Raw genomic sequence first — 13,258 nt, 5'->3', positions numbered from 1 at the left:
AATGCCTATGCCAGAATAAATTTGTTAGTCTTAGGGTACCACAGGATTGTTTGTTATTTTTGCTGCAATGGATTTAGAGCAGCAGAAGTTAGTCCAAACAAATATTTTATAGGACAAGGAAGAGTGAATCCTGAACAGCTTTCCCCAGCCTGGTGGCCCGCCAGCTGTTTTGGACTACAACCCTCATCAGCCACAGCTGGTATGACCAATGGTCAGGCATGATGGGAGTTATAGTCCAAAACAGTTGGAGGGCACCAGATTAGGGAAGGCTGATCTATTGGTTAGGATGAGCTATTAAATCTAATAGCTAAACCTGAGAGCATTAACGCTGCTGTAATTCTCTGTGCATCTGTCATGCCAATTCTGTTTCCTGCATGGAAGCCAAGGAAGGTAATAAACTACCAATGATCATGTCTGCTTCTACTGAATATCCACCTTTTGTGGATGATTGTTGTGCCAATAAATGTGACAGTTCTCAAATCCAGCAAGACCCTTTTGCCAAGTGGAAGGGCTTGAGTGTGCCCATCTTTCCGTAGTTTAAAAAGCAGGTTATGATAAGACACAGAGGGAGCTGCTGTTGTTGGGGTTGGGGGGAGGTGAGATGATGAAGAGCCCACTATGCATGCACACTGTGGTCCATGGTAGGTACGTCAGGAGTGTTATGCCACAGAACAGGAGCAGCTAGGCCATATTACACCACACATGCTGGAGGAGTTAAGAACATATGAAGAGCTGTGCTGAATCAGACCAAAGGTCTATATAGTCCATCATCCTGTGGTCCGCCCCAGGAGCATAAGAAGCTGGCTTTTACTGAGTCACACTGTTGCTCTATGTAGCCCGATATTTTGATGCTGACTGGCAGCAGCTCCCCAGGTTTTCTCAGCCCTATCAGGAGATGCCAGCAATTCAGCGTGAGACCTCCTGGGTGCAAAGCTACCACCCTTCCCCTATGCCTCAGGGGAGCCCACGAGCAGGATGCGAGGACACGTGCCTTTGAAGCTGGGCTGCGATATTGCCCTTCTTGATGTCTGTGTTCTTCACTCCCTTCAGCAAACAAGGCAATATAGTTCATAGCGATTGTGTTTTAGAAATTAATTCTCTCATTTGCAAGCTGTTTACATTGGCTGGGTTTGTGTCGGCAAAACACAAACCGCCCAGAGAGCTTCGGCTATTGGGCGGTATAGAAATAAATAATATAATATAATATAATATAATATAATATAAAACACTACTCTGCATTGCACTCGACACCAAAGATGTACATGGTGCTGTACACAGGACTAACCCAGACCCTTCAGGAAGGCTTCCAATCTATCTGACAAGACCGGAATGAAGGAGACGAAGATGCCAAGGAGGAGCATTTGAATAATGAAGCCCTCTGTTGTGCCTTAGATCAAAAGTTGGTTGAGGACTCATGTTCAAAGCCTTGCTCAGCCACAAAGTTTCCCAGGTGGCCCTTAATTTAGGCTGAGACTTGGCGATTTGCTCATTTTGCAGGAGAGTTGTGTGAATAAATAAACCAGAACTGGGTGTAAAGCAAGCACTGAAAAAGCAGGATACAAATAAGAACAGTGACGGCAGGATGCATTAGACAGCAAGGAAGAGAAGGTGAGTGGCATATAGGGTGGTTTTGGAAAGGCTCTCACGAAGCCGATCATGTAGCAGTCCTTGAGAAGAGCAAGATGATAAACAGAGGGTAAAATCCGAGGTAAGATCCATTGGCATAAATGGATCTTACCTCGGATCTTACCTAATTAATTATTAGTCATAACTAATTTAAGTCCCACTCCCTTTAATGGATCTCCCTTAAGTAGGACTTGTGTTGGATTTTATCCAGAGTGACAGAAGCTGCTCTGAAGAATGCTATAGCTGATTCTAACATCATGAAGCTAAAAGGGGGCCATATCCATAATTCATGCTGGGTGATCAGGTGGGGCAGATCAGGAAATCGAACCCATTTCTTATCTCCTCTGTCCCCACCACTGCCTCTTGGTACATCCCTCCATGGAGACTCTCTGAAGAACCCAGTGGCTGCAACACACACAAAGCCTCTTGTCTACTGCAGAGTCCACATTCCCTGCTCATGACAATGTTAATGCTAGAGTAGAGACGGCTAGTCCAGCTCCTGGGCCAAGTGGGCCTGGGCGGCTCACTTGCAAGGAGCCAAAACCATGTGAGCCGCCTTTCCAGTATTTTGCGAGGTCAGATAGCCCAGAGATCTCCTAGCGTAGGATCACGGTGATATTTCAAGGTGAGATTAAATGACCTGATGGTGCCAAGAGAAGATCTTCCCTTTGTGAACCACCCAGAGAGCTTCAGCTATTGGGCGGTATAGAAATAAATGAATGAATGAAATGAATGTATAAGACGTCCGGTGTATGTTGTGGGAAGGTCAGTTTATTCTGTGGGATAGTTTGCTGTGCTAGATTGGTCACAAGTGCATGGAATGAACATATCGAGTTGACTTAGCTTCAGTATGGCTCAGACCACTGGTCCATTTTGCCCAGGTTTCTCTACTCTAACTGGTAGTGGCTCTAGCTCCTTTTAGTTGAAGACAGGGTCAGTGTCAAAGGTAGGCATGGTTGGGCACCTGCAAAGGGCCCACACCTCAGAAGGGCCCTCCTGGACTTGCTGCTCATCTTCACCACTGCAACCTGCTTGTTTACCTGCCTCTCGCTCTGGCCTAGGCAACAGTGGTGATGAGAAGGAGCAGCAATAGGTAGGGATGTGCAAACTCACCCCCGTCCGGGTTCTCTGGGCATCCGCCCAGCCCCTGTCCCCGCTCGCCAGTCCCTGGACCGCGCTCGAGCCCCTCCCATGCTTGGCAAGCAGCCCGCACTTACCCCAGCTGCCCCGGCGAGCTCCGCGGTCATCATTTTTTGAGTAACAAAATGGCGAAAGCAAAAATGCAAGTATTTGTGCATGCATGAGAATGCACATTTTTGCAAATGTGTATATTTGCATATGAGCAAAAATGCACATTTTCGCAAAAATGCACATTTTTGAGCATGCGCAAATATGCGCATTTTTGGTATCGGCATTCTATTTTTCAAAAAATGCGATCACAGAGTTTGACGAGCCCACCGGGGTAAGTGCGGGCCACTCGCCAATCATGGGCAGGGGGTGAGCGTGGGCAGGGGCTCGGCGAGCGGGGCTCGGGGGTGTGGGCAGGGAGGGTTCTGCCGGATTCCCAGATGGAATCGAGCGCCCGCACCATCCCTAGCAATAGATGCCACTGTCAACTTACGCAGGCTGTCTGCCTATCAAGCGAGCAAGTGGCAGCAATGATGAGAAAGGGGAGGAGGAGCAGCTGGGGATGATGGCGGCGAGAAGGTAGATTCATGGAGCAAGGTGGTCCATTGAGGGTGTCTTGCCAAAGGGTCCGCCAAACCTGGAGCCAGCCTTGGCTGAGCATGCTGGGAACTGAACCTGTGGGTAGCTGCCTGCAGAGCATGTGCATTAATACTGAGCTATGGGCCTTCCCTTTAATTTTTATATCTTAAACAAAATAGTAGGGTATGTTTTTTTCAAAGTAATTTTTCAGGCCTTGATTTTTCATCTTGAACACACAGCTGTAAATCAGTAGGTACTTCACTGTCCTCATTGACTTGCAAATCAAAATAAAACATGGATAGGAGGGCAGAATGTGGTTGTTTATATGCTGGAGAAAGTATTGGAATGAACATATACCACAGCAACACAAGAAAAGAACCTCAAATGACTTGCCTGGTGGCAATTTTTTAAGGTGGTTTCCAATTTTAACCTCATTTCACAGGCGGCTAAATTCTTCTTATAATAATCTTCATCGTCCTTTGCCAGTTTTGTTGCAGATTTTTCCAGGTTTCTGAGCAGCTAAAATATAAATATAAATGCAAGATTGTTGTTTTGTTTTTAAAGGGAGATAATTGACTTCTCCAGAGACCTTGTTCTCATATAGCCATGTTAGCAGGTACAAAATAACCACTTATTTATGCCCACATGAGGTCAGGAGAGGCAAGGCCAACCTCTTTATAGCTCACTACACTTTACATGCCCCTTCATGGATCACTGCCTTGTTGTGGAGAAGGGGCTTGCGTAACTCAGTGAAGCCATAAGCTATGCCGTGCAGGGCCACCCAAGACGGACAGGTCATGGCGGAGAGTTCTGACAAAATGTGGTCCACTGGAGAAGGAAATGGCAAGTCACTCCAGTATTCCTGCCAAGAAAACCCCATGGAACATATCACAAGGCTAAAAGAGATGACGCTGGAAGATGAGCCCCTCAGGTCGGAAGGTGTCCAATATACTACTGGGGAAGAGCAGAGGGAATTTCCAAGTAGCGCCAGAAAGAGTGAAGCGGCTGGGCCAAACCCGAAAGGACACTCAGCTGTGGATGTGTCTGGTGGTGAAAAGAAAATCCGATGCTGTAAAGAACAATATTGTTTAGGAACCTGGAATGTAAGATCAAGGAATCAAGGTAAGCTGGAGGTGGTCAAACATGAGATGGCAAGACTGAACATCGACATCCTAGGAATCAGTGAACTAAAATGGACAAGCATGGGCGAATTTAATTCAGGTGACCATCATATCTACTACTCTGGGCAAGAATCCCTTAGAAGAAATGGGAGTAGCACTCATAGTCAACAAAAGGGTGGGAAAAGCAGTACTGGGGTACAATCTCAAAAACGATAGAATGATCTCAGTACGAATCCAAGGCAAACCATTCAACAACACAGTAATTCAAGTCTATGCCCCAACCACTGAGGCCAAAGAAGCTGAGGTTGATCGGTTCTATGAAGACCTACAACACCTTCTAGAATTAACACCAAAAAAAGATGTCCTCTTCATCATAGGGGATTGGAATGCTAAAGTAGGAAGTCAAGAAATCACCAGGATAACAGGCAAGCATGGCCTTGGTGTACAAAATGAAGCAGGACAAAGGCTAATAGAGTTTTGCCAAGTGAACACGCTGATTATAGCAAACACTCTTCTCCAACAGCACAAGAGGCGACTCTACACATGGACATCACCAGATGGTCAATATCGAAATCAGATTGATTATGTACTTTGCAGCCAAAGATGGAGAAGCTCTATACAGTCAGTAAAAACAAGACCTGGAGCTGACTGTGGCTCAGATCATGAGCTGCTTCTTGCACATTTCGGCTTAAACTGAAGAATGTAGGGAAAACCACTAAACCATTCAGGTATGACCTAAATCATATCCCTTATGAATATACAGTGGAGGTGAGGAATAGATTTCAGGGATTAGACCTGATAGACAGAGTGCCTGAGGAACTATGGACGGAGGTCCGTAACATTGTTCAGGAGGCAGCAACGAAATCCATCCCAAAGAAAAAGAAATGCAAGAAAGCCAAGTGGCTGTCTGATGAGGCTTTACAAGTAGCTGAGGAAAGAAGGGAAGCGAAAAGCAAGGGAGAAAGGGGAAGATATATCCAACTGAATGCAGAGTTCTAGAGAATAGCAAGGAGAGACAAGAAGGCCTTCTTAAATGAACAATGCAAAGAAATCGAGGAAAACGACAGAATGGGAAAGACTAGAGATCTCTTCAAGAAAATTGGAGGTCTCACGGGAACTTTTGTGCAAAGATGGGCATGATAAAGGACAAAGAAGGCAGCGACCTAACAGAAGCAGATGAGGTTAAGAAGAGGTGGAAAGAATACACAGAAGAACTATACAGGAAAGTTCTTAACATCCCTGATAACCATGATAGTGCGGTCACTGAACTTGAGCCGGACATCCTCGAGAGTGAAATCAAGTGGGCCTTAGGAAGCATTCCTAACAACAAAGCTAGAGGAGATGACAGTATTCCAGCTGAGCTATTTAAAATCCTAAAAGATGATGCTGTTAAAGTGCTGCACTCAATATGCCAACAAATTTGGAACACTCAACAGTGGCACAAGACTGGAAAAGGAGAGTTTACATTCCAATTCCAAAGAAGGGCAATGCCAAAGGGTGTTCAAACTACCGTACAATTGCACTCATTTCATATGCCAGCAAGGTGATGCTCAAAATCCTACAAGCTAGGCTTCAGCAGCATGTGAACTGAGAACTACCGGAAGTACAAGCTGGGTTTCGAAGAGGCAGAGGAACTAGAGATCAACTTGCCAACATTCGTTGGATCATGGAGAAAGCAAGAGAATTCCAGAAAAATGTCTATTTCTGCTTCTTTGACTACACTAAAGCCTTTGATTGTGTGGATCACCACAAACTGTGGCAAATTCTTAAAGAGATGGGAGTACCAGACCACCTTACCTGTCTCCTGAGAAACCTGTACGAGGGTCAAGAAGCAACAGTAAGAACCGGACATGGAACAACCGATTGGTTCAAAATTGGGAAAGGAGTACGACAAGGATGTATATTGTTGCCCTGCTTATTTAATTTATATGCAGAGTACATCATGAGAAATGCCGGGTTGGATGAATCACAGGTCGGAATTAAGATTGCCAGGAGAATTATCAACAACCTCAGATATGCAGACGATACCACCCTAATGGCAGAAAGTGAAGAGGATCTAAAGAGCCTCTTGTTGAGGATGAAAGTGGAGAGTGCAAAAGCTGGTCTGAAACTCAACATTAAAAAAACTAAGATCATGGCATCTGGGCTCATCACTTCCTGGCATATAGAAGGGGAAGAAATGGAAGCTGTGACAGATTTTATTTTCTTGGGCTCCAAGATCACCGCAGACGGTGACTGTAGCCATGAAATTAAAAGACGTTTGCTCCTTGGGAGGAAAGCTATGGCAAACCTAGACAGCGTAGTAAGAAGCAGAGACATCACCTTGCCAACAAAGGTCCGTCTAATCAAAGCTATGGTTTTCCCAGTAGCAACGTATGGCTGTGAGAGCTGGACTATAAGGAAGGCTGAGCGCCGAAGAATTGTTGCCTTCGAACTGTGGTGCTGGAGAAGACTTACGAGTCCCCTGGACTGCAAGGAGGTCAAATCAGTCAGTCCTAAAGGAAATCAACCCTGAGTGCTCATTGGAAGGACAGATACTGAAGCTGAAGCTCCAATATTTTGGCCACCTAATGCGAAGAGAAAAGTCACTGGAAAAGACCCTGATGCTGGGAAGGATTGAAGGCAAAAGGAGAAGGGGACGGCAGAGGATGAGATGGCTAGATAGTCTCACCAATGCAATGAATATGAACTTGAGCACGCTCCGGGAGAGAGCGGAGGACAGGAAGGCCTGGCGTGCTATGGTCCATGGGGTCACGAAGAGTCGGACATGACTGAACGACTGAACAACAACAACAACAAGGAAGTGGTAAGCTGTTATTAAGGAAGCAACAATAAGACGAGGTTTACACTTAGGTCCATTTGTTTTTAGACTGAACAGCGCAATCAAGGAGGGTGGCAAATGTTGGGCAGTGACAGGAGCACAAGGCAACATTTTAACTGCATTCATTGGCTGGCATAGGCAGGTATAATACAGTGGTAGTTGGACAAATATGAACTTGAGCACACTCTGGGAGAGAGTGGAGGACAGGAAGGTCTGGCGTGCTATGGTCCATGGGGTCACGAAGAGTCAGACACGACTTAACGACTGAACAACAACACACTTTACATGATTGCAGAAAATTGTGAGTGGGAAAGAAAATCACTATTGTAGGCTGCACAGTGCTGAACGAGGCCCCACCCCGCCAAAGATAGCTAGTAGATTGATGCCTGTCGTTCTATGAGATTAACACAGATCCCTAACCCTTTTTGGCTGGTGGGTACATTTAATATTTGAAAAAAATGTAATGGGTGCTATCAAAAATAGTAGTTCCATGGGGAGGGGGGCCTGTCCATTCCCCAAATGGCTGCCATGTTGGGTGCACTCAGTCACAAAACACTCATTTCACAGCCTCTGGTTGGGTCTGGGGGCATTCTGGGAAAGGGAAATGAAGATGGCAGGTGGCTGCAAGCCAGGTGCTTCACTTTGCAACTGCCCAAGCCCAGAACTTCTAAAATAAAAAATAGGGAGGAGAAAGAGACCTTGGTGGGCACCAAGGGAGGTGTCTGTGGGTGCACTGGTGCCTATGGGCATCAGATTGGAGACCCCAGGATTAACATAAGAAGAGGCTTTCTGGATCAGACTAAAGATCTGCCTAGTCCAATATACTGTTTCCCACAGTGACAAACGAGATGCCCCAGAGAAGCCCATAGGCAACACCTGGGAAAAAGCTTCTTCCTGCTTTCACTCTTAACAGATGGTATTCAGCGGAGGCATAATGCCCCTGAACCTGAAGGCTGTACATAGCAATCATGGCTAGTAGCCCTTGACAGACCTGTCATCCGTGATTTGTATGGTGCCCTTTTAAAGCCATCTGCATTAGAAGATATTTCAGAGCAGGAGTGGGCAACCTGTGGCCCTCAGTCTAACTGTAAAAGCTCTTCTGATAAGAACAACCTGTCCCTAAACTAGCAGACCACTGTCGGGGGGGGGGGGGAGGAGAGAGAGAGAAAGAGAGAGAGAGAGAGAGAGAGAGAGAGAGAGAGAAGGATGGGGTGGGGTGGCAGAAAGAGAAAACCTGTCCACTTTTGGTTCTGGCCCTGCCACAGGTTGCTGGCATCAGCCCCATCAACCTCCAGTATGTGTCCCTCACTGGAAAAGAAAGAAAGAAAGATTCCCCACCCCTGCTACAGAGAATTGTACTCCACTGTATGTCCTAATGCTGCTGGCCCAAGGAGTTATGGGAATTCCCAACCTGGAAAGTGAGAAATTCTTCCACATCCAATCCTCAGGAAGGTAAAGTGGTAGGGGTAAACCACAAGCAGGCAAATTCAGCCTGTGGCACCTTTAGTAATTTGAGAAACTGTTCTGCACACCACCACAAAATGGCTGCCATTTGGAGGTGTGGCTAGTTACCAAGGACAGATAACCTGCCCAAAAGACTTTTGAGCTGGGTTCGGAGTTCCAACACACAAAACAACTCCAACAGAAGCCTATTTAACCAAAGGCAAACTCTTTGTCTCTGCCCTCCCTCTCTGCCAGCCAACTCATCCCCTTCTGCCCACCCCGACATTTCACCTTGGATTACCAGCCATGCATGCACATGCAGTGGGTGGCTGTAGCTGGAGGCCTTCACTTTGCTTGGGAGGAATCCCATTTTTTAAAAGGTTTTGAAGATATTAAAATTGGGTTGGCTTGGGCACCTGGGCAGGTGCTAAAGAAGGCGTCCAAGGCCCGTTGGTACCCATGGGCACTGTATTGCCCACCCCTCAGGTAAAGCCATCCTTCTCCTTTCGGAGGCACACACTTGTCTGAATAGTTACCTTTTTTTTGGTCTTTGGGGAAGCCAATGGCTGGGAGCTTTCTGTATCACGGAAAAGGGCTTCATGATCCTTAGTAAGTTCCTTTAGTTTCTTCTTAGCCTAAAACCAAATACACAGAAATCAACAGGCATGTGTGTTTGTGGGAGAAATAGACAACATTTTCCAGCTGAGTTACAGCAGTGATCTCTCAGACAATTTATTAGTCCATGTCTTGATTATTTTCCTGGCCTGCAGTCATCGTTTGTTAATGGAAGAAGTCAGAATAATTTTGACAGTCACAGTGGGGAACAGCTCACTATCTTGGATTGATAAGTGTGGCACATGGTACAAAATGTGTAAGTGTAAGCAGTGGAGGGTGGTGGCTCTGATTTCGGTGGGGCTGTAAATCCATTCTGGGCTCCATTCAGAACCATCCAGAACTCTAAAGGAGCTATCCAGGCTGCTGAACCTTATCCCCAAACTAGGTTCAGCACCCTGGATAGCTCCTGTAGAGTTCTGGGTGGTTCTGACTGAAACCCAGAATGAATGCACAGCCCCACCAAAATCAGAGCCACTGGCCTCCACTGAGTGTAAGTCTTAAAAAAATATATTATGCATCCCAGCTTATTAGACACCCCTGAACATATTCAGTAAGCCTTGTGCTTACAAGCTCCTCGATGGTATTGATAAAGCCCTCCAATGACATTCAGACAGAGCATAGAAGCTCCAGAGGCTCATCAAAGGACCACTTCGGCTAGAATTTTTGTGTAGTCAGTAATACCAAAAAGCAATGGGATTTTTATATTTGTAATTGTATTCAGGAGCATTGCTAGGTTCTTAAAAGATCCGGGGCACAGGCCCCTAACACAAATTTGCAGTCTAAGCGCATATCTAATATGTGTGTGTGTGTGTGTGTGTGTGTGGTGTGCGTGCATGCAGTGTGTTTGCGAGTGTGTATAGATTACCTACATACATAAGAAGTGTGCACTGACCCCCCACCCCACTTCAACTCAGACCCCGATTCAGCATTTTGGAAAACATCCCACTTCCGCTCTGGCCAATTTGTAGTTGGACTTTTGACATATTTTCTTGGAAAAAGCAAATTTTACCTGTGGCTAGCACAAATGCCACTACACCTAACTGTCTGAAATTTGGCAGGCTCAGTCATCTCTACAAGGGCTGCCAGGTTCCCAAATTCAATGCACATATGTGGCAGCATGAAAAAATTATAGCTCTTTGCTTTGACAGATTTTCTTGAAAATAGCAAATTTTACCTGTGGCTAGCACAAAAGCCCCTGAACCTGACTGCCTAAAATAGGGCATATTCTATCAGCTCCATGGGGGCTACCAAGCCTCCAAATTCCATGTATTTATCATACAAACCAGAAAGGTTATGGACATTTTTGTTTTCCAATGCAAGTCAATGGGAAAATGAAAAAAAAATGGCAATTAGGACAGCTCAAAAGATCCAGGGCACAGCTCAAAAAAGACCCGGGACCTGTGCCCAGGTAGGCCTCTCCCTAACGATGCCCCTGATTGTATTGATTTGCTTGTTAAAATATTTCTGTACTGCTTAATATATTAAAATCCCTAGGAGGTAATCATAGAATGACCTCAGACCTCAGTACTAGACTGTACTGGTCTAGTACAGCTAAGCTGGAATTGAAACTGTGAACACTTCTACACCAGGCTAAAATCTTGCAACTTTACCAGGGCTTTCTGCTTCCGTTTTAAATGCATGATCACGACAGGCTTCCTTTACACGTGTTTCCCTTCCCCCCTTCTCCCTTTTATCTGCATTGTTCTATATGTTTCATTATACAGCCACTAGATGGCACTGTGGTGTAGCTCCTCTTATTGTGGGATTACATCTTTTTCACAGGGAACTCATTTGATTGCCCATTATCTCTGATCTTTTAAAAAATGGGATAAAGGTCATTTAGCACGGGAGACGCTCTGGAGATTGACAACGTCATGTAAAGGACCCACAAACTTCCATGGGTATCCCATCTCAATAGCAATATGTGGAGAAGCCCATATACATAGTTCCATATGCCTGAAAGCTAAATATTTGGTTCCCAATACCTTTTCAGTTCACAGGAACATAGGAAGTGGCCTTGTGCTAAAAAAAAATGTAGGCAGCCTTGTTGGTCCAATAGGAAAAAGGTCCGAACTCCATATATTAATTTCCGTAAACTACCCAGAGAGCTTTGGCTATGGGGCAGTATAGAAATGTTAATAATAATAATAACAATAACACTAATAATAATACACACATATACATATATAGCATTATACCCCGGCCAGCCAATACCTTTTATTTGAAATCACAGGGCACTTCTAGTTCTCGTTAAGCACTTCTGTTCTGAGTCACATTCACATAACTGCAATCAATGAGACTTGGCAGGCTTTACTTTCGAAAGATCAGCATTCCCTCAACCTGGCACCCTCTAGATGTGTTAGGCTTCAACCGGGATGATGGCATGGCTAATGGATGATGGGGATTGTAGTCCAATGCATCTGGAGGGCACCAGGTTGGGGAAGGCTGGGGTAGATTATGCCCATGCACTTTGCACTAACACAAGACAGGAACTTGCCTTTATTTGTTGACGCCAGTTGCTGATAACCATTTCAGCTGCCTTCTCAACGGTATTATCTAGCTTATGGAAGACAAACACCACCACATTTGAAAAGCAAATCATAATTCCATTGTCAGGTTCTGTTTTCTAGTAACAAAAGTCTCTGATCAATACTACGTGGGTCAAATTGCTTCTGGGTACATGTGGCCTCAGTTAATTTAGCCCTGTTGGACTTTTCAAGAGAAGGTGGGGTCTAAATGTTTTAAATATATTTTCAAAAAAAGACAGCCAGGTAAAAAATGAAATCGCATCAAAGGTGAGAGAGCCCACTTCACTTACAAAACCAGATCCTCAAAGATTTATGTGGCAATCCTGTTCCTACTCTATCAAGAGCAAGCTACCCTTAACATTAATGGAGCAAAATTGCAGTCTTACTTAAGAAAGACAGTTTTTGAATTATGCTGGAATCCATCGAAGAAGTCTGGTTTTAATGAAAAAGTCCATTAATTATTATTTTTTACATATGTTCTTTAGTTCACAATACGCAACAAACAAATCCAAGGCATTAAAGATTGTATTACACTCTTTGCCCCATAATGTGCTAGGCAGTTGTGTTTCTATCGCTGCAGGTTTGCCACAAAAGTACACTGGCTTAAATTCAACGTCACGCTAGTGGACCTCCCCTCTTGGGGTTTTTTCCCTCTTTCCTCCCTACTGCGGCTCTCCGCATCACTCAAAAATCTGCTCCAGAGGTTTTCCCAGCTCTCTGGAGCAGATTTTGAAGATGCAAATCCAACACCATAACAAAGAGACAAGCCCACTGTCAAGAAATCCCAAAAGGAGAAGCCAGTCACCTACCACCACCCGCTTTTTGTGTTATTTTTGCACTTTAAAAAGTGTGTTTTTAAAAGAAACTATAATCGCAAATTCAGGAATTTGGAATCATATTTTTAAAGTGCTCTTGCTCACGTTCGGGATTGCGAATGGAACATGTTCACATGATTTGTGAACAAAATTAAATTCTCATACATCTCTAGATATAAGTGACTCTAAACTAAGGATGACCAAGCAAAGCTCTGTAGTGTACCTCATGCTGAAAGACCATCCATGTGTTTCTAAGGATGTTCTGCTATCTAGTGTTGCCTGTAGAAAAGAGTCCCTTTTGCTCATGCAGCTTTATCTTTTCAAAATGTTCAAAGTTGGAGAGCAGACGGGGCTCAAATGTAGGATATGTTTTTTTCAATGAGAAACACTTGACTATTATGTAATCAGGAGTGGCATTTGTTGTATGTTCTGGAGTTCTTAACAAACATCATAGTATGCACAAAACCTGCCATCAAAATATTGCACTAGATCAGCCTTCCTAACCCGATTACAACTCCCATCCTACTCTTGCTGACTGGGGATGATAGAAGTTCCAGTCCAACACATCTGGAGGTCGCCAGG

At 44.8% G+C, this 13,258-nt stretch overlaps 1 protein-coding gene across 3 annotated transcripts in view; it reads right to left on the bottom strand.

Annotated features, from left to right (window-relative positions):
* The window catches only part of NOSTRIN (nitric oxide synthase trafficking), a 55,365-nt gene that overhangs the window by 17,080 nt on the left and 25,027 nt on the right, over positions 1-13,258 (bottom strand). For all 3 annotated transcript variants that reach the window (XM_084812183.1, XM_084812167.1, XM_084812175.1), the window contains 3 exons: positions 11,831-11,893; positions 9,255-9,353; positions 3,727-3,852 (listed from right to left, as the gene is read on the bottom strand). In XM_084812183.1, the coding sequence (XP_084668309.1) occupies positions 3,727-3,852; positions 9,255-9,353; positions 11,831-11,893 (288 nt within the window). The remainder of the gene's footprint in view (positions 1-3,726; positions 3,853-9,254; positions 9,354-11,830; positions 11,894-13,258) is intronic.

The sequence above is a fragment of the Heloderma suspectum genome, chromosome 1 (assembly GCF_057233095.1).
Source record: "Heloderma suspectum isolate Gila_16-S chromosome 1, 16-S_ref, whole genome shotgun sequence".
Taxonomy (NCBI): Eukaryota; Metazoa; Chordata; class Lepidosauria; order Squamata; family Helodermatidae; genus Heloderma; species Heloderma suspectum.
The sequence above is the reverse complement of the archived record's forward strand: the minus strand, read 5'-3'. Positions and strand labels throughout refer to the sequence as shown.